This window comes from Propithecus coquereli, unplaced genomic scaffold (genome assembly GCF_000956105.1).
Source record: "Propithecus coquereli isolate 6110/MARCELLA unplaced genomic scaffold, Pcoq_1.0 Scaffold101, whole genome shotgun sequence".
Lineage (NCBI taxonomy): Eukaryota > Metazoa > Chordata > Mammalia > Primates > Indriidae > Propithecus > Propithecus coquereli.
The window spans coordinates 6283623-6310720 of NW_012133970.1; the positions used below are offsets into that span (position 1 = coordinate 6283623).

General features: G+C 49.3%; 1 protein-coding gene across 1 annotated transcript; it reads left to right on the forward strand.

Moving 5' to 3' along the window:
- The first annotated feature begins 2193 nt into the window (after window positions 1–2193).
- Window positions 2194–8719, forward strand: ASB12 (ankyrin repeat and SOCS box containing 12). Its single transcript, XM_012643230.1, has 3 exons — window positions 2194–2359; window positions 7169–8018; window positions 8443–8719. The coding sequence occupies exons 2-3, from the start codon at window positions 7193–7195 to the stop codon at window positions 8574–8576; spliced, it is 960 nt and encodes a 319-aa protein (XP_012498684.1). The 5' UTR covers window positions 2194–2359; window positions 7169–7192; the 3' UTR covers window positions 8577–8719.
- Window positions 8720–27098: the final 18379 nt, after the last annotated feature.

Genomic DNA, 27098 nt, shown 5'->3' on the forward strand with positions numbered 1-27098 from the left:
GGAAGGAGTGGGAAGGAAGTGGATGTGGCTATAAAAAGGCAACATGAGGTATCCTAATTGGGATAGAACTATTCTGTATATTGCGTTAGGTGGTATACACAACCTACATGTGATAAAACTGTATAGATGCACACTCAAATTAGTACAAGTAAACCTGGGGGAAATAAATAAGATAGGTGGATTGTATCAAGCCAATATCATACTTGAGATATTGTACTATAATCTTCCAAGATGTTACCATTGGAAGAAACTAGATGAAGTGTACGTGGGACCTCTGTATTAATTTTATAACTGCATGTGAATCTAAAATTATCTCAATATAAATTTACATTAAAAAATCCTACAAATCTTTTTTTCAAGAATAATACCCTACTCTGTCATCTTTAGCATCAAAATAACTTATTGATTGACTGCTAATCAGGCTTGCATGAAGCCTCAGACAATGAAAAGCTACAGGCAACTCGTGCAGACTAAGCTGAAACTGATATGTTTTTTGATGTTTCTGATCTTCAGTTACTGATCACACTGGGACACTCTGACACTTTCCAAAGGAGTTATCTGGCTCCTGTAGGCCCCCTAGCACCATCAATGTGCAAGCAGGCTTCATGACAACTATATAGGTGTGGTAGACACGACTGGGGATACCAGCTTGAAAGAAATACTTGAAGAAGCTGGGGCTGTTTTCCCTGAGACAAGGTGATATGGGGTCACAATACCTGGGTTCAGAGCCCTAGAAGGCTGCTTTTGGGCAGAGAAAGTGACCTATGGGTGAGCAGAAGATCAGATCTCAGGGGCACTACTTTATAGATGCAGATATTGGCTTAGCAGAGACGACTGAGCTGCCCAACAATGAATGAGATGTGCTGCCTGTGAATGTGGAGAATGCCCTATTACTGGAAGCGTTCAAGCTGAAGTCATTGAATAGCTCTCAGAAATGTGTGAATTTCCTTTCAATGTGCAGAGTCTAACACAAAAGTAATCATGTGACACAGTGATGCTAGTACTTTATACCACTACGTCTCTGATCCTCTCACTGGCTCTTCATTTTTCCTGACTGAAACCTCTTCCTTGGTGATTGAAAAGACTGGAGTCTATTTGCAGGAAAACTTAAGTTACGGTTGTTTTTGGTGGGATGTAGGGACCCAGAACCGCACAGTAGCCCCCTGGGCTAATTTGAGAGATTGACATGAATAACCACAGGCATCCATGGCAGCTTTTAGTTCTGGCATTTTTGCACTGTGTGAAATATAATTGTTGCCATGTCTGTTTTTCTTAATAAGCTTTGAAACTTTAAGAGATGCCACGTTTTACTTTTCTCTGTGTTCTTCTTGCATCTAGAACCTTACACATAGAGGCTGCTTGATAGTTTCTCCATAAAGAGTTTCTCAGACTTGATCAGATTGTTTGCGGTGTGGTTTGTATACCTAATGCTGGGCTGGCTTTTCCTCCCAGAGAGAGGCAGGATGCTGGCTCCTAGTTTCTTTTTGTGTGACACCTAAAATAGATAATGTGACTATGTCTAATGGTATCTCCATACCACTTCCCTCATTTAAAGATAACCAGGGAGATAAAATTATACTCTTAAATGCTGAGCTTTTGACAAAGTTCCCAGTGCTGGACACACTGATGTCTTAGGGGTGAGGAGAGCGGAAAGCTTTGAGCATTTTTTTTCTTCAGGCTGACACTGGTGGGTTAGTGCACTTTATAAATGACCAGGGCTACCTTAGGCTTTAGAAAAGCTGACTGAGAAGTATGGAAGATTCTCCTTCCCACTCTGGGCATTGGGGGAAGGGGAGGGTGACGTGTTGCTGGGCCCTCAAGAAAGGAAAAAGGAAATCCAGAGAGGCTAAGGTCAGAAGAGAAAAAAAGAGACCACAGCTCGGAGGAAGGTGTGCTAGCTTCAGGCTTGGCCTTCTCTGGCTCCTTGGTGGAGGGGCGGGAACACCCACTGTTCAGGGGCCTCACCTTGGCGCCCATTTGAGCAGTGGAGAGGGGTATACGAGGACATGCTGGGAGCAGGAGCCTCTCCAGGCACCTGTCAGTCAGTCCTTCCAGGACTTCCCCGAGGGCGGCCCCCCTCCTCTGGCTAGGATCGCTCCCAGAATGGCACTGGTAAGATAACACGGCCCGGCCCAGGCAGCGGGGGATGGAGTGTAGCCTAAAATTAGCCCCCTGGACCAAGTCAGCCTAGAGACTGACGCCTAGCCTTTCAGCAGCGGCGTTAACAGTGGGAACTGAGAGCCTGAAGGCTCCAGCTGGGGCAGTAGGGGCTCCCCAAGGAGGGGCCGCCAGGGCCCGAGCATCTCACAGAAAGGCGGGGGCAGCGACCCTGGGCAGTGTGGCCTGAGGCTGAAGCCCCGTGAGTACCTGCAGCCCAGGACCTGACGCTGTCCAGAACGAGTGAGCCCTGCGGGCTCCCGAACCTCTGATCACCACCCTTCTAGGCTGTTCCCTCTGGGTCTGGGACCTGGGGGGCGCTTGGGAGGTCGGTAGGGAAACCCACCACCAGAAGGCAGAGGGAGGAGGGATAGCATGCCAGCTTCCTGCCTTGTCTGTCCCAAGAGGGTGTGTCTGCCTAGGACCTCGGTCTAACCGGAGCTACTTCTTGAGGGCAATTGCCGTCATGCACTACAGGGAGGGTGGAGGTTTGTGTGCTGTTGGCGTCTGTGTATGTGGGTGCAGTGAGCCCTCAAAGGGTGGGAGGACAAAGGTGAGGGTTAAAAATAGTCTATTAATGCCTGAAAGAGTGTTCTAGGGCACACGGAACCAGCCGCTTTCCTGTAGGAGTTCTTAACCTGGATTCACGGACCCCAAGAGGGCCTTAGAATTCAAAAGGTCCAGAGACTTGGACGGGCTATTACCTATTTTTCCCAACTTTGAACTGAAATTTGCCATTTCCCTCAAGAATTAATGCAGGCAGCAAATGGCAGTAGTATTGCCAGTTCCTGTAACTTGGTCACCAGAAGAAATCACAGACGTTTCATATCATATTACAGTTGTTGCAGAGATCTTGAAATGTCATTTATGCTCATCACCACTTAGAAATTATTACCAGATCTTGCTATTTAATGTGTTAATAAAGAACATGTATTACTATATTATGTCATTTAAAAATATTTTGTTAGTAGTATTTCCATATAATTGATTTCGTTTAATTCCATATATTTTATTTTATGTACTAAAAACCATTCTGAAAGGGGTTCACATACTTCACCAGTTTGTCACAGAGGCCAATGTCATTAAAAAAAAAAAAGGGTTAAAACTCCTGCAATTCTGAGATCAGGAATGGGCTCCTTGCCCATAGTGGGAACATAATAACTCTTTGATTAATAAATCACAGCAAGGTGAGGTTAGACAATAGACTAGCTTGATTTTCTTCTCCTTATCTAATGGAGGCAACAATTCACTCAAGTGCCAAAGCCAGCTGGAAGCAATCAATGGCTTGATCTCCCTTTGGAGGCTCATTATATGAGCCCTGCTGTGAGCTCTGGGTATGACCTTGGTGAGAGCTCCAGCATTTCCCTAAGCCACTCCTTTCCCTCTTCATCTCCTCAGACCCCAGCCCCCAAAATAAAATAGTAAGAAGGGAATCCCTACTGGCCATCTGAAGAAATGATTTGTAAAGGAACTTTCCATTACTGGAATCCCTGGAATTCAGAATGACACTCAAAAGCCAAGGATCCTGGAAACTGCAAAGTGACTCTGCCTGAGGCAAGGGGGAGGGCTGTGTATTCGTATTTCATGTTGCAACAGAAGGAACAGGATGAGGAGTAGGGAAACCTGGATTCTATTTTGGACTCTGCTAGTGCCTTGATGTAAGGGACCTGGAAAATCCCTTAGCCTTTCTGGCCTCAGTTTCCCCATCCACAAAATGAGGATAATATTACCTATCCCACTACATGAAATACCTTTGAAAAGCACAAGATTGTAGGTGTGATATGGGTTCTTGTTAATAAGACAACTGACAATAACAGCCATACTACCTTAAGAAAGTCACTGCTCCCTCTGATCCTTGCTTTCCCCATCTCTAAATTGAAGAAATTAAATTAAATTATCTGCAAAGTCTATTCCAGCTCTGAGGTTCTAGTACATTGAGTAGGGAGCAATAGCCATAGAAATCGAAGACCTAAGTAATAATCATCACCATACTAAAAATAGTTACAGAGAACTGTGTTCAGGTACTATTCTAAGTACTTACTTTGTACTAACTCATTTAATCCTAACAACTCCCCTCAGAGGCAGGTACTATTATTGTCTTCTCTTTACAGATGACAAAATGGGCACAGACAAATTAAGTGACCTGCTCTAGGTCACACAGCTACTAAGTGGTAGAGCTGGGATTGAAGAACTCCAGACCCAGGTTTTACTACTACCCCATAAGGCCTCTCCATCTGCAGTGGGAGCAAAACAAACCCACATAGGAGTTACAGTACAGTGTGATGACTGCTATAGTGCTATAAGAGCACAGACTCTGGAGGAATTAACTCAGCAGAAGGAACAGCATGTGGCAGAAAGAAGCATGGTGTGTACGGAGAGCCATAGTTTCTCGTCCTTTATTATGGTGTGTAAGTAGAGTAGTAGGAAGTGAGGATGGAGAGATTGAGCAAGATTGTCTCATGAAGGACCTGTGAGCTAGGCTAAGGCATTTGGGCTGTAGCCTGAAAGAAAGGGGAGCCATTAAGGTATTCAACACAGGGGATTGGTACAGATTAGATTTGTATTTTTAAATTATCACTTTAGCCATAATGTGCAGAACATATTAAAAAGGGAAACTACTTAGCAGAGTACTAAAACTGTTGAGGCAAAAGACAGTGGAGGTCTAGATAAAGCACTGGCAATGAGGATGGCCCCTGAGGGGGATGAATGACCTGGAGAGTTCTCTAGGAGTCAAAATCCACAGGACTTGATGGGATTGGATGACAGTGGGAGTCTTAGGTTTTTTGGTTTGGTTGACCAGGTAGATGGTGAGGACATGAGATACGGATATGGTGGTGGTGATGTTGTGGGGTGGTGGTGGTATAATATTGCTGTCTTTGAAGTGCCTGAAGAAACTCAGTGGATACATGGCTTGAGGCTGAAGAGACAGCTGAGGGCTTAGAGCGATACACTTGAAACCATCAGCATAATGGTGAGAGCTAGAGCTCTGGGACTGGAGAAAAGAGGATGCAGGAGAGAACAACGGGAACATAAATATTTCAGGGGAGAAAATTCAGGAGAGTGTGCTGGCCAGGAAGCAGAAGGGGTAGTTTAGAAGAAGGAGTGGTCAGTTGGGACAGATGTCCAAGAAAAGTCAGGGAAGTAAGGACCCGAGAAACATCCACTGGATTTAGCCACAAGGATGACCTTTTGAAGAACTTTCTTGGTCTATGATTGAGGGTAGGTGGAGCCATACTGAACAGAGTGGAGAAGGGAATGGAAGCTGGGGAAACAGACAGTAGACAATTGTTTCGGTAAGTTTGGTGAAAAGGGAGAGATGGAGAGAAAGGTAGCTAGGCTGAAACAAAGGATCACAAAAGTTTTTTTTGTTTTGTTTTCTAAGATGGCCAAGGGGGAGGATCCAGTTTGAGGAGGATGAAGATACAGAGAAAGGAAGCTCGCCTTTGAATATCTAATATATGATAGCTCTCTTCCTCCTAACAGCCTCATGAGGCATACTTGCTGTCTTATAGATGAGGAAACTGAATCCCAAAGAAGGGAAGAGACTTGCCCAAGTTTACTCAGCTAGAAACCAGGGGTGCCAAGTTGCAAACCTAGGTCTGTGTAATTTCCAAAATCCTGTCCATCACATTTTACCCCAAGAATGCATAAACATATGGACCATATATGAAATTGATGCTGGTGGGTGGGGAGGGGCCTAAAGTTGAGGGTGACTCCACCCACGCACTTCACAATTTTCCTTCTGTGAGGTGAGTACCTGCGGTCCCAGGCTAACAAAGAGGGGTGGAGGTGGACAGTAAATAAAAGGAGGTATGAGGCCCTGAGACCTTGGCTGCAGGGTATGGGGGAGTAGGGGGACTGAAGCTCTGAAACACCTACCAGCTCACCCTGATGACATTACAAACTAAGGTGGGTGACCTTGACTTTGGAGCACTAGGAACAGAACTGGTAAGTTCAGGGGTTAGGTTGAGTCAGTCATTGGCCCATGGTGGTTTCGTAGGGCCTAAGATGATTATGGGGAGAGAAGAGTTGAAGGTTGAGGCAAAACTCCAGGCTGGGTTGGGCAGAGAGGAAGGGAAGAGGCTTAAGCCAGAGGGATGGAGAAGCAGTGGGTTTCTGAGGAGGTGTTGGCAATCAAAAGGACTCCTGGATTGAAGTGGTCCTGGGGGAGAAACCAGTTGTCACCAAAGAGAACTTGCCATGGAAGCCTCGACTGTTTCCTGCCATCTATTTGTCTTCATTTTACTTGGAATGTGTTCTTTGTAATGCCACCTCTTCATTTCATTAGTAAATGTAATTTAGTACCCATTTCCTGAGAGCCTCTGTTCCTGAAGCGTGGGGCCTGTGTCTGAGGGGAGGTTACAAAAGGCTCAGGTGAGGGAAATTCGATCAGATATGAGGGGCTGTGAAGAGGTTGAACTTCATCTAAAAGGCCAAGAGGTGAAGTTGAGGACCTGCCCCAAAAGATTGACGTCAGAATGCTTAGGGATGGAAGCTTGACACCACAAAGCACTGTTCTGTTGGCCTAGCAACTGCCAGGCCAGAGCCACCTCATTAATCCATACATTCTGAGCTGAGGAAGATGCCTCTACCAAACCCTCAGCCATGATGTACGCCCTACTAGGAGTGGAGGAATACAAGATGAATACAGGGTCCTCGGGCTGAGTTTACACACTAATGCAGGACAGATAAGTGGAAATGTGATGTGAAAGTTCATAGCTGAAGTCTAGTTGTGATTCTTTGGAATCCCTAAGCAGGAGAAGCAGGAGATTGGGGAAAGCTTCCCAGGAGTAGGAGTTTGAGGGGCAGATAGAACAGTATATGTAATGGCCTCACGTGTTGTGGTGGCATCTCCAGGGCCTGAAATAAGACAGTGGGTGTGCAAGTGAGACATGGGACACCCATGGGTAAGTAGCCTGATGGTGAAGGGGAGCAAGGGGTTGGTGGAGAGGCTGGCATCCAGGTTTTTCATGGGAACCCTTAGTCTCTCCCCCTTTTCTGTCACCCACAGATCTGGCGTATCCTCCTGCTCATAATGAGAATAGTCCTGTTCTCATTAGCCAAGATGAACCTCATGGACATCAGCAAGATCTTCTCCCTCCTGCAGCCCGACAAGGAGGATGAGGACACTGACATGGGGGAGAAGGAGGCTCTCAATCAAGCAGTATATGACAATGACTCCTATACCTTGGACCAGCTTTTGCGCCAGGAGCGTTATAAACGTTTTATCAACAGCAGGAGTGGCTGGGGCGTTCCTGGAACACCTTTGCGCTTGGCTGCTTCTTATGGTCACTTGAGCTGTTTGCGAGTCCTCCTGGCACATGGTGCTGACGTCGACAGTTTGGATGTCAAGGCACAGACACCACTTTTCACCGCTGTCAGTCATGGCCATCTGGACTGTGTGCGTGTGCTTTTGGAAGCTGGTGCCTGTCCTGGTGGTAGCATCTACAACAACTGTTCTCCCGTGCTTACAGCTGCCCGTGATGGTGCTGTTGCTATCCTGCAGGAGCTCCTAGGCCACGGTGCCGAGGCCAACGTCAAGGCTAAACTACCATTCTGGGCATCGAACATAGCTTTATGTTCCGGCCCCCTCTATTTAGCTGCAGTCTACAAACATCTCGACTGTTTCCACCTGCTTTTACTCCATGGAGCAGACCCTGACTACAACTGCACCGATCGGGGCCTATTGGCACGTGTCCCACGGCCCCGTAGCCTCCTTGAAATCTGCCTCCACCATAATTGTGAGCCAGAGTACATCCAGCTGCTGATTGATTTTGGTGCTAACATCTACCTTCCATCTCTCTCCCTGGACCTGACCTCGCGAGATGATAAAGGCATTGCATTGCTGCTACAAGCTCGAGGTGAGTGGTGAGCAAGCCAGGCCCACAGGCCTTCTGGCTTGGACGTCCCAGGGCCCCAGACTAGTGTCCAAGCCAATCCTCTGAAATAAACTGGAGAAAACTCCATCTTCCTCCCCCTTCTGAGGCCCCAGTACAGAAGTTACAGATTCCATGTCAGGGAAAAGGTCACCAAGATGAGGTGGTGGGTAACACTAGACCAAATTCTGGTCCTGGCTCTGCCAATGACCATTTTGTGACATTGAGCATGCCTTCCCTAGGCCTCAGTGTGTCCCCATTGGTACCATGCACTGGGGGCAGAGTGAGGGACATTTCTTATAAGGGAGAAGGCATTAGAGCTGTAGTGGCCAGGGCAGGGTGTATGTAGGCTTGGGTGGGAGAATTATGATAAGAATTGCTCCTCATTGCCTGTTTCTCCTTGCTGTAGCCACTCCACGGTCACTGCTATCACAGGCCCGTTTAGTCATCCGCAGAGCCCTGCGCCAGGCTGGCCAGCCACAAGCCATTGACCAGCTGGATATTCCTCCTGTGTTGATTAGCTACGTCAAACACCAACTGTAATCCTGCAATCTGCCCAGGAACCCACGATGCCTCCAAAAACCACCTGGTGACCCCAGTAGCTGGAGGGCACTACAGCTCCACCCACTCAGCTAGAGCTGCTTTCCTGTATTATCCTCCGCAATAAAATCCTCAACAAAATAAGTCCTAGTGGCTGCTGTGTCTGGTGTGTGTGTTAGGGGGGCTTTTAGGGAAAGGGGTCTGACTGGCTATGAGGCAGGATGGCAAATGGTATGGCATCTGACAGGCATAGGAGTATTGGCCACTGAAAGAGCAAAAGAAAACACTAACCGAATGGCTGTACTTCCTCACCAAGATCCTCTAGAGAGCTTGGAGCTGTGCTACCTGGAACAAGGTCCTGAAGAATCCAAGTGAGTGGAAAGGAAGCATCAGCTTGCCCAGCGCTGTGCCTCCCTTCACATCTCTGGCTACTACAAGGTGCCTTTTCAGGGCCTGACCCCCTGTGCCCCATTCCCTTGAGTGACTATGACCAAGAAGCACCCCATTCACTCACCTTGAATCATAGGCTGCCTCCCTACTAGTCCAATTTATAGTCATGGTCTACCCAGGAAAATGAACTACCAAATATTTATGGTAAGGAATTTAATGCAGAAAAGAAATTGGTTACATAGTTGATAGGCTGAGAATCCTAGCAAGACAAGCTGGTAACCCAGAAATCAGTGACAGCAGGAAGCCAGCATCACCCCTAGGCTGGAGGAGTAAGGGAGGAGGTATTTCCAGAGTTCAGCAATAGGGGTTACCTGATGGAAAGTTGAATTACAGGCCTGTCCATAAGAGCTAGAACCACAGATGAGACATGCTGCCCAAACCAGAGGAAAGGAAGAAATATCCTCTTCTTTCCCTCATTCCTGCCCTTCGATCTGCCTCTTGGGTCTCTCTCATTAGGGAAACTGGAAGTCAACTAATATGAGAGCCTGGGAAACCACTTACAGGGACTGCCGCCTTGCAATACAGGACAGAGCAGGGGGAGGGGAAGAATGGAGAGACATTAGGAGTAGGTGGTGTGACCTGAGCTAGGAGCTAAAATCATACAGAATTGGAAGTACCAACATTGTGTTCCTGTTGACAGCAGGAACCACAGAGGAAACACAGCAGAGCCACCCCCAAGGCAGAGAAGGCTGAGGCTACCTGGGCCTTTCCATTTTTTCCTGACCTCCCACCAGTACCTCCTATTGGTTGAACCCAGCCAGAAGGTAGTTGACTTGGGAGAGCCACTATGATGTGGTGAAGAGCAGGGTTAGGAGGCAAACAGGCTCTGGAGCAGCACAGATATCCACTTAAATCCAGGTACCTTCATTTTGCTAAATCTTCAACGTTTCACAGGATCTTCTTGTATTTTCCCTGCACAACTGTGGGTGGGGATGTGAATGAGCAGTGAAAGAAACACAAGGTGAAGGGGTGGAAGAGGAGAGCCCAGATAATCTGTACCCAGGAAGCACTTTAGATGTTTAGAGCTCTTCCTGGGAGCTGCCTTGATAGCCCCCTACATTATGCTCCCCTATCATGGGGAAAGGGAGGCAGATCATGGGTCTTAAACTGACTTGCTTCTTCCATCTTTCACCCCACCCCCGACTCTCCCCAAACACTAGTGCCTGAGAAAGACTTTAGGAAGGAGGGTGAGAAGACTGGACATCTATCTCTGTGCTCCTGCCCCACTCACCTTCCAGACTTTCGTTCCTAGGTACTTTGGAGAGTGGTACAACTGTTATTCTTCAAGGGGAATAAGAACTGAAGGACTAGGCTGTATGCACAGAGGGCTTCAGGATAGGCAGGCTCTCTTCTACCTTTCTTTCAATCTGGGCTCCTGAGGGGTGGTTTGTCCAGGATCTCACCCCTGTCCCTGCCTGCCATCCCCTTAGTCAGGACCCTTGGGGATTAGGAGTCAACCTCTGCAGCCTCATCAGTTATAGGCCCCCAGGAAAGTATACCTGTCAAATGGGGCCCAACCGGGGTGGCCTCCCCCATGGTATCTGAGACACAGACTCTCTGGTTGACCCAAGAAAGCACATGGACACTCTGGGGATTTCAAAGGAGTTGTGTTGGAGGAGTTTATAGGAGCATACCAAATTCTATGCAAAGACAAAGGACTGAAACTCTTAGTCCCATTTCCTGGTGAGGAAATTGAGAACCCAAGAAAGTTTAGTGCCCAAGATATTGGTGGCCCAGCTCTCTAGATTACTCCCAGCTGTTCTTTCTCCAGTTGCTCGTGCTGCTAGTGGGCAGAGACAACGGCAGGGCCTGGTACCTTAATCCCTTCCCCACCCCTCAGGACTCACCAATTCCATCTAGACACTGGGCCACAGGTTGGAATGGATCATCTCAAATTCTGATGATGACTCTTCTAAGGCGATCTTCCCTAGGAAACATGAGGAGGAAGCAGAGGTGCTGTTACTGTTCCTGGAGTGAAATCTCCCCCTTGGCCTTTAGTCCTTTGTTGGCACTGACCCAAGGTGAGAGCCTAGTCTCCTCGCCATCCCCCGACCCCCACCACAGCCACTTTCAGGAAGGCCAAGTCTTAACTACTTCAGGTAAGCTAGGCCCCTTCCCTCCCTCCTTCCCTCCCCACTCCCTCCCCCTCCCCTTCCCTTTTTCTTCCCTTTCCTCCCTCCTTCCCTCCTGTTATGGTCTGAATGCTGGTATTCCCCCAAATCCATATGTTGGAACCCAATCCCAAATGTAATAGTATTAAGAGATGGGACCTTTCAGAAGTAAAGTCATGAGGGCTACACCCTCACGACTGGGATTAGTGAACTTATAAAAGAGGCCCCAAAGAGGCCCCTCACCCCTTCTACCATGTGAGGACACAGCAAGAAAGTCCTGTTAACGAACTAAGAATGGGCTCTCACCAGACACCAAATCTGCTGCACCTTGGTCTTGAATTTCCCAGCCTCCAAAACTGTGTTAAATAAATTTCTTTCTTTTAAAAAAATGTCTTTTAGAGGCAAAGTCTTGCTATGTTGCCCAGGCTGGACTAAAATTCTTGACGTCAAGCAATCCCCCCACCTCAACCTCCTGAGTCGCTGAGACTACAGGAACATGCCACTGAACCCAGCTGAGAAATAAATTTCTGTTGTTTATAAATTACCTAGTCTAAAGTATTTTGTTACAGCAGTGCAAACAGACTAATATACCTCCCTTTCTTCCTTCCTGACATTGCCATGAGCCTGGGTCATAGCTCTGCTTTGCACATGTCACTAATCAGTCTGTACTCTCTCCTGTAATGGGAAAAGTCTTTTGCTTAACTTAAAAGTATGGCCCTCAAGGACTAGATCCAAAGTGCGAAATGGCCCACGGGACTCCAGAAACCAGAGAGATCCCCTTCAGCTGTTAACTTGACAGAAGGCCTGATGGAGGAGGTGGTATTTGATCTTTGCTTTGAATGGTGGAAAGAATTTTAATCGGTAGAGAGGAAGCAAAAGGTATTAGTGTAGGGAACTTGGTGAGCAAAGGCATAGGAGCGGGAATACACAGGGCAGTTTGGTTTGAGTCTACTGTATTTGAACGGAAGCTAGGCTGGGGACTAGACTGAAGAGGGCCATGAATACCCTGCTTTTCTGGACTTGATGATTTCAGTTCTTAGAATGGGACACACACAGTCATAGGAATGACTTGCAGAGTGTATGAAGAACATGTTCCCTGATTTCCCGTAATATGCTGAAATAAAAAATATTAAATAGGCTGGGCGCGGTGGCTCACGCCTGTAATCCTAGCACTTTGGGAGGCTGCGAGGGGAGGATCACTTGAGGCCAGGAGTTCGAGACCAGCCTGAGCAGAAGAGAGACCTCGTCTCTACTAAAAATAGAAAGAAATTAGCTGGAAAACTAAAAACATATAGAAAAAATTAGCCGGGCATGGTGGTGCATGCCCGTGGTCCCAGCTACTCGGGAGGCTGAGGCAGGAGGATCGCTTGAGCCCAGGAGTTTGAGGTTGCTGTGAGCTAGGCTGACGCCACGGCACTCTAGCCTGGGCAACAGAGTGAGACTCTGTCTCAAAAAAAAAAAAAAATTAAATAAAATAAATAATAATAATAATAAAAAGAATTCTAAAGAGTTTTCATCAAGCACTTATATGTGCCAAGCAGTATCCCCAGTAATCACTTTACATAGATTACTCATTTAATTCAATGACTTTGTTTTTCTCATGCCCATTTTATAGATGAGGAAATTGAGGCACAGTAGGGTTAAGTAACTTGCTCAAGGTCACACAGCTGGGAAGCAAGATGTCACAAAACTACAGAATGGGGTTGCTGTCCATTCCTAGGTGACAGCATAGCTGGGCCTTTTTTATCAACTACTCCATTCTCTGCAGTAGCTATTTCAAACCTGTCCAATATTAACAAGCTTCTTTGAACATCCCTGCACTACTGCTTTTCCTTTCACTGTCAGCTAGGGACTTTGCCTCCCACCCCCTGAGCAGTTAGAGGTCATTAGGCATGACATCTTCAACCTTCCCTAACAACAAAGTCTACTGAATCCACCCATCTTTCCCTCTTGTCTTGGTCCCTCCTCCCAGCCAAGGCTAAGTCATCTGTAGGGCCTCTGGATTCCATCCCTTAGCCCCATCCATGGCCCCTCACCCATCAGTGGTCCTATTTCCTGTAACTTCTACTTGATTGATTTTTTCCCCTCAGCACATAAACAAACTCACATCCTCCCATCTTGTAAAAACAAACCTGAACCCCAGAGCCCCCTTTAGTCACCACCTCTTTGCAGTCAAACTTCTGGAACAAGAAGGCTGTAATACATTCTCCCTTTCCTCACAGACCATTCTCTTGACACCCCACTGCAGTCCGGTGTATCCCTCCAACCCTGCTCTGAACTGGCCTTGTCCCCATCACCAGTGACTTGTTAGATCCAGATCCAACGGCCTCTCTTCTACCTCCATATTGCAGGACCTCTGCGCAACATCTGACACCTACACTCTTGGCAACACCATCTATCAAAAAACCCCAGTACCTTCCTTGACTTCTGGGAGAGCCAGTTCTCCAGGCTCTGGTCTCACCTTGGCAATCCCTCCCTCTCAGAGTTTTATGACCTCGTGTTCCTTGCTGCTCTCTTTCTCTCACCCTTCATCTGAGGTGCCATCACCAAGTCCAGCCAGTTCTGTCTTCTGAATACATCCAGAGTCCAACCACTTCTCACCACCTCCACTGCCTCTATTCTCACCTGAGCCACCATCACCTCTTAGCTGGACTGGAGTCTCCTTCCTGGCTTCCCTGCTTCTTCCCTTGCTGGTATAGCTCCCTACCTATTTCACTAAGGTCATGTAACTCAACAGCTCAAAATCCTGCAAAGTTTAAAGTCTTTTAAATGACTCACAAAGCCATACACTCTCAGCCCCCATGTCCTTCCTGACCTCCTCTCCTACCACTTTCCCCTCACTCTATTCTGGCGGCACTGGCTGCCTTGCTGTTCCTCTACCATCCCAGCATGTCACCACCTTAGGGCCTGTGTACTTGCTGGTCCCTCTGCCTGGAATTCTCTTCTTCCAGATATCCTTATGGTTTGCTCCCTCCATTCCTCCAGGTCTTTGCCCGAATGTCACCTTTTCAGTGAGGCCTACCCCTACATTCCCATTTGAAATAGTGCCCCCCAGTACTCCCTGTACCCCTTCCCTGCTCTATTTTTCTCCATCCCATTTATCATGATCTGACATAGTGTATATTTTACATATGTATTTTGTTCATTGTCAGCCCTCATGGAGCTTCCATTACCATGATGGGAAACAGACAATGAAAAAGTGACACTAAAAATAAATAAATATATAATAAGACATAATATGCCAGGAGGTGGTAAATGCTATGGATAAGAAAAAGGTCAATTAGGAGACTGGGGAGTGAAGGGGGTGGGAATGGGGATTGCTATTTTATATATCAAGTGTCCAGGGAAGGTCTCACTATTAGTGACATTTGAGCAGACACCTGAAGGAAGTGAGGTGCAAACCATGCCTTTATTCAGAGGACAAACATTATAGACACAGGGAAAAGCAAATGCAAAGGCCCTGAGGTGGGATTTCTGACATGACAAACTCAGAATGTCCTAGACAGAATCATCACATTTTCCTAATCCTGTTCTTTATATTCCTCAGTTCAGTGGATGGCAACATCATCCAGCAGCCTCTTGCCCAAGTCAGAAACTGAAGGGCATTGGTCTGATGAGTTGTGTTCCTCCTCCACTAGACTGGTTGCCCTTGAGGGCAGAGGCTATATGTAGTTCACCCTTCTGGGTTATGGTTGTGGCACTTAACACAGGGCCTGGCACAAAGGGGGTGCTCAGTGAGAGTCAACATGACACTCTACTGGCAAAATCTGGCACGTAAACTTGATATTAGACCTGAAAATGCCTCGTTTGACTATGTTCAGCAAATATATACTCACCACCAAGTTTGTGCTAAACTTTCTGTTGTGTGCTGAGGACATAAAAATGAATAAGAGACTCTGCCCTGGGAAACTCAGCCTGGATCTGTACAATCAAAAGCAATCTGTACATAAGGAATCATAGGCTCTTGTATGTTTATATCAAAGAGTGGTTTCAAAGTCATATTATGAGTTCCATAACTTTGAAGATCTGTACATTGGATCAGAAGGAGAACAATAATAATGGTAATAATAATAATAATAACAGCAGCAGTAGCCAACATTTATTGAAAGCTGCTTATATACCAGGCTCTGTGCCACTTTACTTGGGCTACTTACTTAATGCTTACCACAATTCTGTGACATGGGCACTATGACTATCCTTATTTTTCAGAAGAGAAAATTGAGACTCAGAGAGGTGAATTAACCCACCCAGATCATACTGCTCCTAAGTGGTGGGGCTGACATCCAAGCCCAGGCAGTCTGGTGGCAGAGCCACTGCACAGAACTGCTTCCTTAGGAAGGATGAACTTACCTAGTTGAGCCTCAATTTACCTGGGAACTCATGGTCTTTCATACTCTGGCCCCACACCTATCTTTCTAATCTAATTTCTCACTGTTCCTCCCCCCAATACACAAATACTTAGCCACAGCCATCCAGAATCCTAGCTCTTGACCAGCCCACTGTATCCTCTCACCAGTGGGCTTTGGCTTGGGCAGGAATCCTTCCCCTACTTTTCTGACTTGACTCAATTATCATGGAATTTTTCTCTGATGCTGCTTGCCACCATGGGGAGAAGGAATCTCTTCATCCTTGCCAGACCTCTAGTGTAGCTTTCAGCTCCTCTCAAAACCCCATCCCCAGGTCTCCTCTGAATATTACCACCTTCCTCCTAAAAGGTACTCCCCCCCAATACCTATCACCAGGCCTGGCATAGAGGAGGTACTCGTGGAAAACTTGGTGAAGGAAGAAATGGTCATCATAATCATGTGGCCTAGTCTATCTACTTGAGTTTACAGAGTTGCCTCCACACAGCCCATGCATCTGTTCTCATGGATTTTTCACTGCAGCTACAAGATGGTGGGAAGCAGGGGGATTATCTTCATTTTGAAGGCAAAGAAACTTAAGAAAGAATTCCTGTTCCCCATCACCCGTGCCTGTCCTGACAAAACAAATTGATCATGTGTCGGTCAGCTTGTGGGATGGGGTCCTTCCTTGGAGGACTCCCTCTCTGAGGAGGCATTTTGAGGCACAAGTTGATGGACACACTTGGTCTTTATATATACATTGTCAGAACCACGAAGAAGGGTGCCCAACTGGGAGGCCTCTTCAGCATTTCAAAGACGATTTTCATTTTCCTGAAGGTCTATTTCTTTTGGGCTCAGCCTAATGTCTGTCACCCCCAAAGCTGACTGGCATGGGAGAATGTTTGGTGGCAGAAAGCATGGAAGACTAACCCCTGTGACAGGATTACTTCAAGCCCACTACCTGACTACTTTACATACTTCCTCTCTCCCTGTTCCCACAGCTGGAACTGCCCCGGCCCTTTGTTTTCCTGGGCTCCACACTTGGAAACTGCCTTCTCCAAATTGTATTCTTGGCCTAATTTAGGGAATCAAGGTTCTGAGTGAAATGTGAGCAGGTAGCAAGTGACTAGAGGCACAAGGCAGTGGGAAAGCCTATAATGGAGGCACTGGAAAAGAAAAGATACTTTGAGATCAGGCCCAACAAATGAGAATCAGGACTTTGCAAACCAGGAAAGCAAAGCTCCTGGGAAACATTATAGTCTAGCCGTCCAGGTGGGGAAACCGGAGCTGGGTACAAATGACATACCCCAAAAAGTTGCACAATGAGCCAGCAGCAGCTCCCTGCTCCGCAACATTTGTTTAGACTGAAGACTAGGATGGGGGTCTGATGTTCAATGTGGATTTTTGTTGGAGAGGTATAGAATGTCACGGAAGGTCATGAAACACCATAGATTACAGAAAGAATTGAGTTGAACTGTCAAATCTCAAAGACATCAAGGGACCCTGATGAGTCTTACCCGCTCCTTGTGGAGATGGGGTGAGAGACTAGCCCAGAGAGGAAAACAGATTGGCCACGGTGTCACACCAAGTCTGAGGTGGAGCTGGAGCCAGATCCCTAGCAGCCATGTAGTACCTCAGCTCTGTACATGCAGAGGCAGCAGTTCAACTCTTACCAATTCAGCGGCTGAATTTTTTCAAGGCAGACAGGATCCAGTAGAGCAGCAGGAACACTCCTATAATGCAAAAATCACATGCATTGTTCTCTAATGCTTCTCCCTATCCTCCACCTTATCCACCTCCCCACCCTTTCTAGACATTCACAGGGCTAGGCCTTCTGGATATTCTTGAGCTAGTGGTAGAACTGGATTCTTTGTTTCCTCAGCTCACCTGGCCCTGGCAGCCACTAGTGCCACTGAATGTCTGCAGGCTAGAGACCCAAGTTTGGCTGGCCCCCTGCCACATCCCACACTACACACAGTAGCAGGCAAGGTTGGTAAGGGCCGCCTCACTCCGTCCTCAACCTGACCTCAGGTCTGGGCCCAGACAAGATTTTTCTCTCAATATCTAGGGGCAGGGGCCTGCACAAAGCCCGGTTCACAAAAGGTTGGGGAAAGGGGGTCTCTGGAGACCTTGGAGAATCCCTCCATGTTCCGTGGAAGGTGGGAAATTTGGGTGACGGTCAAACTATGGAAACAGATATTTTCCCAGAGAAGATAAGTGAAAGCAGCCCTGGGTTGGAGCCCTGGGGCTCTGGATTCAAGTGTATCCCTGGGTAACCTTGGGGAGGCGCCTTCTCTACTCTGGGCAGCACCAGGCCCATCGGTAGCGGGTGGAAGTTGGCCTCCATGGTCCCTAAGTACCCCGGTGCGCCAGAGACAGACGAAGCCGAAGCTCCAGCGCTGCAGCTGGCTTTCCTGGCAGGTGAGTCCTTCGTCTGAGTGGCCTGGGGGCGTGAACCGCAGGGCCCTGCCTCCACGCCAAAGGATGGGCTAGCCGAGGTGCCAAAGGGCTCTGAAGAGCACCCAGGATCCCAAACCTCTCTGCCCCGCTTCTCCCCGCCGGCCTCTCGCTGTAGGACAAACTGCCGGTAGCTACGAGGGCGCAGTAGCGCGAATGCACAGCAGCTACGGAAATGAGACTGCATGAAACCGAAACCTAGCTCCCGGGATCCGGCCAGCCCCATCCGGGCAGGACGGGCGCCTAGAGCCCGCGGTGTAGCTCCGCCGTGACCCGCCCGGCGTGGGGGCGGGAATGGGGAGTCCCAGCTAGGGGTTGCGCACCCTCTCTGCCCCAGCCAACACCACGCCCGCGCTTATTTGCATTTAAAGAGAAACGCACGAAGGAAAACAGTGGGAGGGCCGAGCCACGCCTTCCCACAGTAGCGATTGGGTCACACGTCTGCCGATCAGAGCGCGGACGCCCCACCCTGTGGCCGTGGAGTGCGGGGGAAGGGATATGGGGGAGCTGCCCAGAGCCTGGGGAAGGGGAGTCAGTGCAGGAGGTGACTGGAGCCGCGGCGGCGGCGGCAGGAGCAGTGGTGGCAGCGCTGGCAGCCGCGGCAGCCGAAGATCCAGCCCGGACCAGGACGGCACAGCGCAGCAGACAATAACCAGGCTGGGAGCCTGACTGGGCCGGGTAAGCGTTGCGCGCAGGCAGGAGCCTCCGCCTGCCCGCGGTCGAGTGCATTCCCGCGTGCTCCGCTTCGGTCGCCTGGAGGACGGCACTAAGGGCTGGGCCGGTCGAAGTCTCAGCCGTTTTCTGCTCTCGCTTGGAACCCGCTTTGCGGACTGTCCGGTGAGGAGCCGAGCGGCCGCGAGTCCCCTGGGCACGGGCGACCATAGCTGGGGGGGGGGGAGGACAGGCAGGCGGGCAGGCTAGCCTGGGCCATGCCTCTGGGCTCTCGGGGGAGGGATGGCCCCGCACGTGCTGCCGCACAGTCCCAGGGAGGGCGCCACCAGCCAGCAAGCACCCCAAGGCGTGCATTTGTAGGCCAGGAGCTCTGCAGCTTTGTTGTAGCACATTTGCTAGAACAGCTGTGTTATGCTGGTACCGTTCAGCCCGACAGCCCGCTGCTGCCCCTCCCCTGCCCTGCGCATCTCCACCCTCTCCTCTCCGCGGACTGAAGCCGGTGCGTTGGCTTGGGCCAGACGGAGGCTGGCTTTGGTGTGGATTGGGATAGCCACACCGTCTACCCCCTCCCCAGAGGAGCACAGTTGGGCCTGTGAGCTGTCCAGTTCCCTTCAGAACCTTGGCCTTGTGGCCCCAACAATCCGCGCCCCCTCCTCCTGGGCCTCCGGGAGCATCTGGAGCCTGCCCCCGCAGACGGGCTGGCTGGCAGCAGAGTTCTTGCTGGTCCTTGGGTTAGAGCTGCAGCGCAAGATAGTCCTTGGGTTACAGCTGCAAGGCCGCTTTGTCTGCCCCCTCATCTCGCCTCTTTTTCGCTTGCAGGGCACTGGCAGCGTTTTTCTCTCCAGCCTCCCGTTTAAAAATAGCGATAAGTACGGTGTTGTGGGGGGATTTCCGTGCCAGAGGCCAAAGGGGCCATCGCTGTAGGGGGGAACGCACTGTCTGTGTGTGCAAGAGAGGTAGCAAGGATGCCAAACCCTCCAACTTTGCAGTTACTTAATATACCCAGCCCGCCGGGCCACTGTCATTGTCTGGTGCAGACACCTCTAACACTGGTGACCACTCGAACGCCGGACTTTGCCTAAGCTCCCTCAGTGGTGAGTGGCTGTGCCCGCCGGACGCGCCACAGCCCTGGCGTCCAGTTGGCAGCCGGATTGGCCCCGAAGAGGTGGCCTTCATTTGGCCAGGTTCGCCTTGGCATGGGCCGCAGGGTCAAGGCAATCCTCGTCCCGAAGACAAACACCTCCCTCTGCAGCTCTGCCTGCCTGCTGCAGCGGCACAGGCATGGACACGGTGGAGGGCGTTGCACTGTTGGACTGCCCGCCCCACCGGGGTTCCTGCAGAGCCTCCTCCCCCAGTGCGGCTCCCCTTGTTCGGTCCCACCCACTGCACGGTCACTGGCAATGTACTCTTTAGGCCTTTCTGAGGAACTGGAGAAAGGGAGCCACCAAGGAACTTAGCAGGCTCTTTTCACACCTCTGATCAACCTCTGAGGATGCAGAGCCCTGTGGGTTGCTGGGCCCAGGCAAAGGCTGAGCACCTTTGAGGAGGGGCAGTGAGACCCAGTAAATCCTTCACTTGGGGGAAGGCTAGCTAGGGACCTTTTTGATACCATTCAGGACGGCACATGCCACACTACAGTCACCTCCTTCCACCTTGACTAGGCCTGAACACAAACCTCTACTTGCAGCTGGGAATCTCCAGCCCAGGGCTGGACCTGCCCTCCTCTGCCTTGTCTCAGGCCAACAGCCACCTAATGTATGTGCTCTAAATAACTCTCTTTCACACACCCAAACCCACTCAGCTGACACCGGTCCAAATCTTCTACCTTCTCAAGCCCCAGTTCTGTGCCTACCTTCTCCTTGGTGCCTTTCCTGCCTGCCTCTTGCCACCCATGATGACTTCTTTCTCAGAACTTCTCCAGGGCTGCCTGCTTCTCCTGGGCATTTTTGGGCTTAAATTATAACAGGAGGCAGACTATAATTAACTTTCTATGCCTCTGCTTTTGCTCCTTGATATCATGGATGTCTGGGTTCTCTCAGAACCCTTTGAAAGAGTAAATGAAACCTGGACCTTAGCCACAGTCTTCTGAAAGCCTACTGGTGCAGAGCAGTTAATGATTGCTCCTGAAGGACTTGTCTTTGTTGAGCTTTCGAGAAGACCTTTCTTAGCTTTCCAACTTACACTTGTCCTGATCCATATGAAAATGACTAGAGAAATGGTACTCAAAGCTCAGATATTTACTGAGTATGCCTAATGAGGATATAGAAGGGGGATGGATTGCAACTACAAAAGAAAAAAATAAATCATGATGTATCCCCTCAACAACAAGCTCAGGATCTCGACTGCTCAGACCCCAGACTATGCATACCTTTGATTGCTGATTCATGAGCCTAGAGGCAAACTGCACAGAGAGAGATGAAAGGTCTTTATAAGCATGGGATCATCCTGGGAAGAAAGTAGAGAGGTTTGGTAGGCAAAGGGTAAGCAAATTTAGGAATGGGAGGAGAGGGGGTGGCAGGTAGGGTGAATGAGGTGACTGAGTCTATTCTGGGTGAGATGGTATGGCTTGGAGGTAGAGAAGAGGCTGGGGCCTACTGGTAGGGGTTCCCAAATGCCAAGCTGTGGGATGGGGATCTGATCCTTTGGGGAGAAGAGAGGTATCAAAGAATGGGGAATTGGGGGTTTTGGTATTTTTTGTGTATAAATATGCTGTGATAGAAGCAAGATTTTGGAAAGGGTTTTAGAATGGGATCTTAGAAAGGGATTGGAAACTGTAAGTCGAGTGGGTAAGAGGTAAGAGGCCACTTTTGCATCTGAAAATAGAGCTGGGGGCAGGCTATCTCCACAGGGAAGTTTCACTATGTCAGTCTCCCTTTGACCTTGCAGGGGCAAGGGCAGGAAGGAGGGCGAAGTTGGGCCTAAATACCAATGTGGTGGGGGCTGGGAAGTGTCCCCCAGGCCTCTGCTGAACCCCTTCCTCTCAGCTAGACAGGCCTTCAGGAAGTACCAGTTTTGACCCCTACGCTTACAGATGGGAATCCTGAGCCCTGGAAAACAACAGGGGCTTGCTTAAGGTCACACAGCTAGTTAGGGTTAGGCTGCTGCCTAATGTGCAGCGGCTCTTTCCTCTGTGTCCCATGGTCTCCAGCGTCCTCTGCTCAATGCAGATCTCATTAACCACCACCCTCACCTCACCTCCGCATTCCCCAAGAGGTAAGGGGGCTGAGTTAATGTGGGGGCCCCATCTGGGGAGCTCCTCTCCCATTTCATGTCTCTTCTGCCTTTTGGTCTTCGTCTGCAGCTTGTCAGAGGCTGAAAGTTTCAGAAGGAGGGGAGGTACTTGGAAGAAGTTGGCAGTCTAATAATTCTCTCCTAGTATAGTGGAGGTGTTAAAAATTCCTCAACAACTGTTACATTTACACTCTTGGAAAGCGTGTATGGAGGAACAACTCCACTTCACTGGGAAATAGCACCAAGCCTGGCAGGTTACAGGCTTGCTTGTAGAACTGAAGAGGGAGAAAGGGTTTCCAACTCACTCACTTAACAGACAGGCTACCTGAAGCTAGAAGAGGGAAGAATGCCCAATGTTAGAATAAATTCCATCAATTTCCCTGCCTCGATCCTGTCCAGGCAGATAAACTAGATGATAAGGTTAGACCCCAAGAGGAGGTATTTCACAGCCCTCCTGTGTCACTCATTCCTGGGTCACCTATCTCACTACCTGAAAGTTCTTGCTCAGAACTAATCTGAGCCTCTCATGCTGTAGTTAAACCTTGCATATGTGTGTGTGTGTGCATGTGTGTGTGTGTTGGGAGGGTGCAGTTGGGAGCAGCTGGCCACCATTGCTCTTCTGCTTAAAAATCCATTCAGATTTCATAGGCATAAAACCCTCCCTCTACCCCCAAGTTCTGTTCTCTGAATTAAGTAATCTCAGAGTCTTTCATCTCCTCTGCTTGGTCTTATTTTTCAAACCTGTACATGTGTAAGTGTATGTCCAGCAGGGCTGGCAGGGAAACCAGAACCACTGCAAAGGTGCAGGTACCAGCCAAGTAAGGGCACATTGCTCCCCCCACCTCTCTTTTTGGGATCAGGGGAAAAATGGACAAGGGAGAAAATGGCCCAAGAGGGTTGGTTGGATACTGGTGTTGCAGGGGCAGTTGTGACCCTGCATTTGATCTGCATTTCTTGTTGTAGAGCCTTCATTGCTTTCATTTCCTACAGGTATTTTTTCCTCCCTGCCAGGATTCCAAGCAGATACTAACCCTCTGTCCCTAGCCAGCACATGTCAGCCCTCCCTCTTCATCAGCTCAGCCCTCCCTGCTGGGGGCTGCAGCTCTTTTCAGGGGAGTGAGGTCTGGGCCAGGCCAGTTCTGGGCCCCCTCCTTTCTGGATGTATTGGAAATATTCACAGACCAGGTGTAGTGCATTCTGAAATAATAAAATGTCAGGAGTGGTGCAAGGAGTGAGGCTGGGCCACAGTGGACCTCTGTCCTGAGGTGGTGGACTGGGCCCAACCAGCCAGCTACCCAGGCCTCCCAGCAAGGCATAGGACCCTCAAAGCCAATCCAGCACCCCCTGCCATGTCTGCTGACTCAGCGGCCGCTAGAAACTGAGCACAGGACCACCCCTCCCACAGCCTCTCAGGGCAACCAGGGGGCAAGTGGACCCCCTGTATATTGGGGACTGGAGCCAAGGGGCAGAGAAGTGAGCTAAGAAATCTGCAAGCCTTGAGGGTCAGGCAAAGGGGTTTGGCCCCAGTCCTGTAGGCAGTGCGGAATAATTTGGTAAGTGGAAGAGTGATGTGCTAAAATCGGGGTAGTAAGAAGATGAATCTGGCAAGGGTGAGCAGGATGGATGAGACAGGAAGGGGGAGACAGGAGGTGGGATTTTTGCGTTGTGGCAGGGAGGGACCAGAGGGAGTTCAGTTAAGAGGTTTGTGTCATCTTCAGAGGATGTGGGGTGGCAACTGAGGAGCTAGAGAGGAAAAGGTGACTACAAGCAGCCTCATCACAAGAGCCCTTGATTGAATATCTGTTTGTTGCCTAGTGATCAGTTTGCCTTTACATTAATCATCTCTAATCCTTACCATAATTCTGCATAGGAGGTAGCATTTTCTTCATATCACAAATAAGGCATTTGAGTCTCAGAGAGGTTAGGCCACTTTCTCAAACCACACAGCCTATAAGAGCTGAAGCTGGCATTCCAATTCCAGGGACAATCTCCAGTTGAATTAGAATTAAAATAAACCAGCCTTGTTTGAGCTCCTGCTGTGTGCTAGATATAGTGACTGTAAGACAAAGGAGGGTCCATTAGAGAGAGGAATGGCCAGACTGAGGTCTGCCAGAGTGAATTACACAAAACTAAGTATGAAACAAGCCAATTGAAGGGCCAGTGGGGGAGGGCGGAAGGGGAGAGAAGGCCCAGTTTGAGGTCTGTGCTGCATTTGGAGTTGGTAAGAAGTGCCCCTCAGCAGGAAGGATGCAAATTAGGGGAGGGGTGGCTTTGCCAGCCACCTCTGCAGTTCCATCAAAGGGTACCAGTTTGGTCAGCCCTTCCTTCAGGCCCTGAACAGTTTTGAGAACAGGCCTTCACTATGGGCTTTAGAATGGATCATTCAAGTTTCAGATCATCCCAGAGGTCATTCTCTTTAGCCCAAATTCTGCATCTTTGTCCACATTGGTAGGTTTCCATTTAAACCTTTTTTGGGACCTCAAACTTACCTCTCAAGGAAAACAGGAGTAGAGGGACATGTTCTGTAGTTTGGGAAAAGTGGTGGTGGGGTTGCTGATGAGGAGAACAGCCACAGGCTGGGTTGTCTGACCCTGGGTTCTAAAGTCAGCAGACTTTCTGGAATGTTTTGGGTGGGGCAGTGGCAGCCAGTGAGGACTGGAAATGCTGCAGAGAAGGGTCAGCTGGGATGGGACAGGGGTGGGATTGGAGGGGGAGCTGATGACTCTTGCAGGTGTGAGGGGAACCTTTGGCGGTCCTCATGCTTAGTCTTCCTCTTTTGATTGATGGCCACACAGTGCAGCAGAGTGGCATGAAATTGGGGCTCAAGAGGCCTGGGAGCTAGTGTGGCTCTGTCACCATCCTGCTGTATGACTTTGGATAAGTCTTTTCCCAAGCTTAGGCACAGTTTCCTTCTCTGTGACAAGAAGTTACCATCCCCGACCAGCCCCGATTCATGTGTTGCTGGGAAGGGCAAATCAGGGTTGAGGGAGTGTGGAGTGCTTTGTAAACTGGCAAATGCCCTCAGTGGGTGAAGGATATCTGTTGATTTGCGTTTTCTTTGATGTTAGTACTTTTAGCTGAGTTTGAATTTTTGACCTTTCTGGCCTGGGCTAAAGAACCTAGCTGGTTGAAATTCCCAGATACTCCAGAGCTGTTAGCCAGTAGCTGACTCTTTTGGGTCCCTGAATATCAAAAGTTGGCAAAGTGAGCAAATAAAACTTCCTGTGAGATGATCACACAGCCACCTTCATTTACCATTTTGGGGAAGTGAGGCCCATGGAGATTTGGTGACTTACCCATAGAGCCCTGGGGAGCACCCTACTCAACCTTGATTGAGGTGGTTTTACTGCTAGAAATTGTCCAACCATGGTTTGAATAAAATATTAATAAAAGTTAGTTGCTATAATGTTTTGAGCTTCTGCTATGTAATGCATTTTATTTGGTACTTTGGTAGATACTCTCAAGAGCATCATTTTACAGTTGAGGAAACTGAGGTATAAACCTATGAAATCACTTGCTGGATTTCCCCCATCTGGGCAGAGCTGATTCCACTGCAGAACTGGCTGGCTCTCTGGGGTGGGGAAGGTGTGGACACCCCATCTTCACCACTGCTTCCTCACCTGCCCTCCCCCTACAACATACAGAAGGGCAAGTGGGCCCGGAATGGGACTGCCTCCAAGAACACTGCTTGGAATGGGCCCAAGGTTCTGTGGCTGGTCAAGGCCATGCCACTGGAACTACTGTGTAAATCTACACACTTCTCTTTCTTTCCTGAACTCAGCCTTCTCTAAGTTAGCTGAGCTGGCCCCAGAGCAGAATGTTCAAGGCTCAAGCTCCAGCCATCTCCTCCTCCCCTAGAAGTGTCTCTGGGGCAGGTTTCTGACTGGTCTCCTGCCTGTTTTTTGAGTGGTGGGGAAAAAGAAGCAGCTCTACCCTTGTAGCCGGCCTTCCACTGATCCCAGAATGGCCTGAGGCTGGCCCTGGGAGCTGGGATTGCCCCACTGCTTTCTACCACAACCTAGTCCCTTACCATGCTAGCAGCAGCTGCAGCAAATGGCCCCTGCTGGGGACTGCAGAGTAGCTTGGGAAGCTTCCCTTTCCCCCACTCTGCCTGAAACTTAGACAGATACACGGGTTGGGAAACCTGAGGGTTAAAGGACCCTGCATTTAACAGTTCCACTTTCTTGGCAACAACCCTGAAAGAAACCAGCCCCAGCCTAGGGTAGCTGCAGAATCTGTCCCTTGTCGTCCCTTTTGCTTTCTGCCCCACCTACACTTGGTGAACTCTTGTGGTCCTAAGTAAAGGCAGCATAGTCCACTGAAAAAGGATAACTTTGGGACCTGGTGTAGTAGCAAGGAGTATGGAGAAGAGGCCCGGGGCGGAGGTAGCTAGGTGGGGCTAGGCTAGGGGACTGCCAGCTATAGGAGACTCATGCTACCCTCCTTCCTAGTGTCCTGGAGGACACAGGCAGAGACATTATGAATGGCTGCAGGGGTACATGGCTCTGGGCAGGACAAGACAGGGAGGTGAGAGACAGTCCAGTTTCAAAGCTGGTCCTCGCCGACAAAGATGACCCTGGGCTTAGTTAGGAGGAAGGCCTGAACTAGGGGGAGAGGAGCTACATCCCATGGATACCACCCTGCCTATGTCATCCACGCCCACCACACACACAGAGGGCTTTTAAACTGCTTGTAGCAGAGCACTTTGTATAAATCTACACATGTCTTTAAAATCCCCTCCTGGCTCTCCCTCAGCCCTCAGCATGGGCTAAGGCAGCTAGTCCCACAGCTCCCCACAGCGAATGGCATTCCCAAATGAGCAGCCTTTTACACATGGTCTGCTGCTTCCTAAGAAACTGGGATCTGATCTGGAAGGAGTAATAATAACAGTAATGCCAATGTTTCTCATCTGCACTGTACTTTACAGCATACAAAGTGCTTTTTGGTGCCTATTGTTGCATCTAATCCTCACACCACTGCAATTGGACTGATGAGGTAGGGGGATAGGTAGAGGAGCTGTTTTGATCTCAAAATAGCTCACAAGTACCTAAGGCTCAGTGGACTACTTTGGCCAGTTCTGGGTCCCTTGGCAAATGGGAGACTGGCAAGGTCTGGACCCCATCCCTGTGGCCCATGGCTCCTTCCATAATACACTGTGGCTGCCGGTGGCAGGGAAAGGGACAGTATAGAGAGCAGTGGGTAGGCTGGCTTCTACCCCCAGGGAGCACAGGAGCTAGGGCAAGAGAAGGCCCAAAGGGACT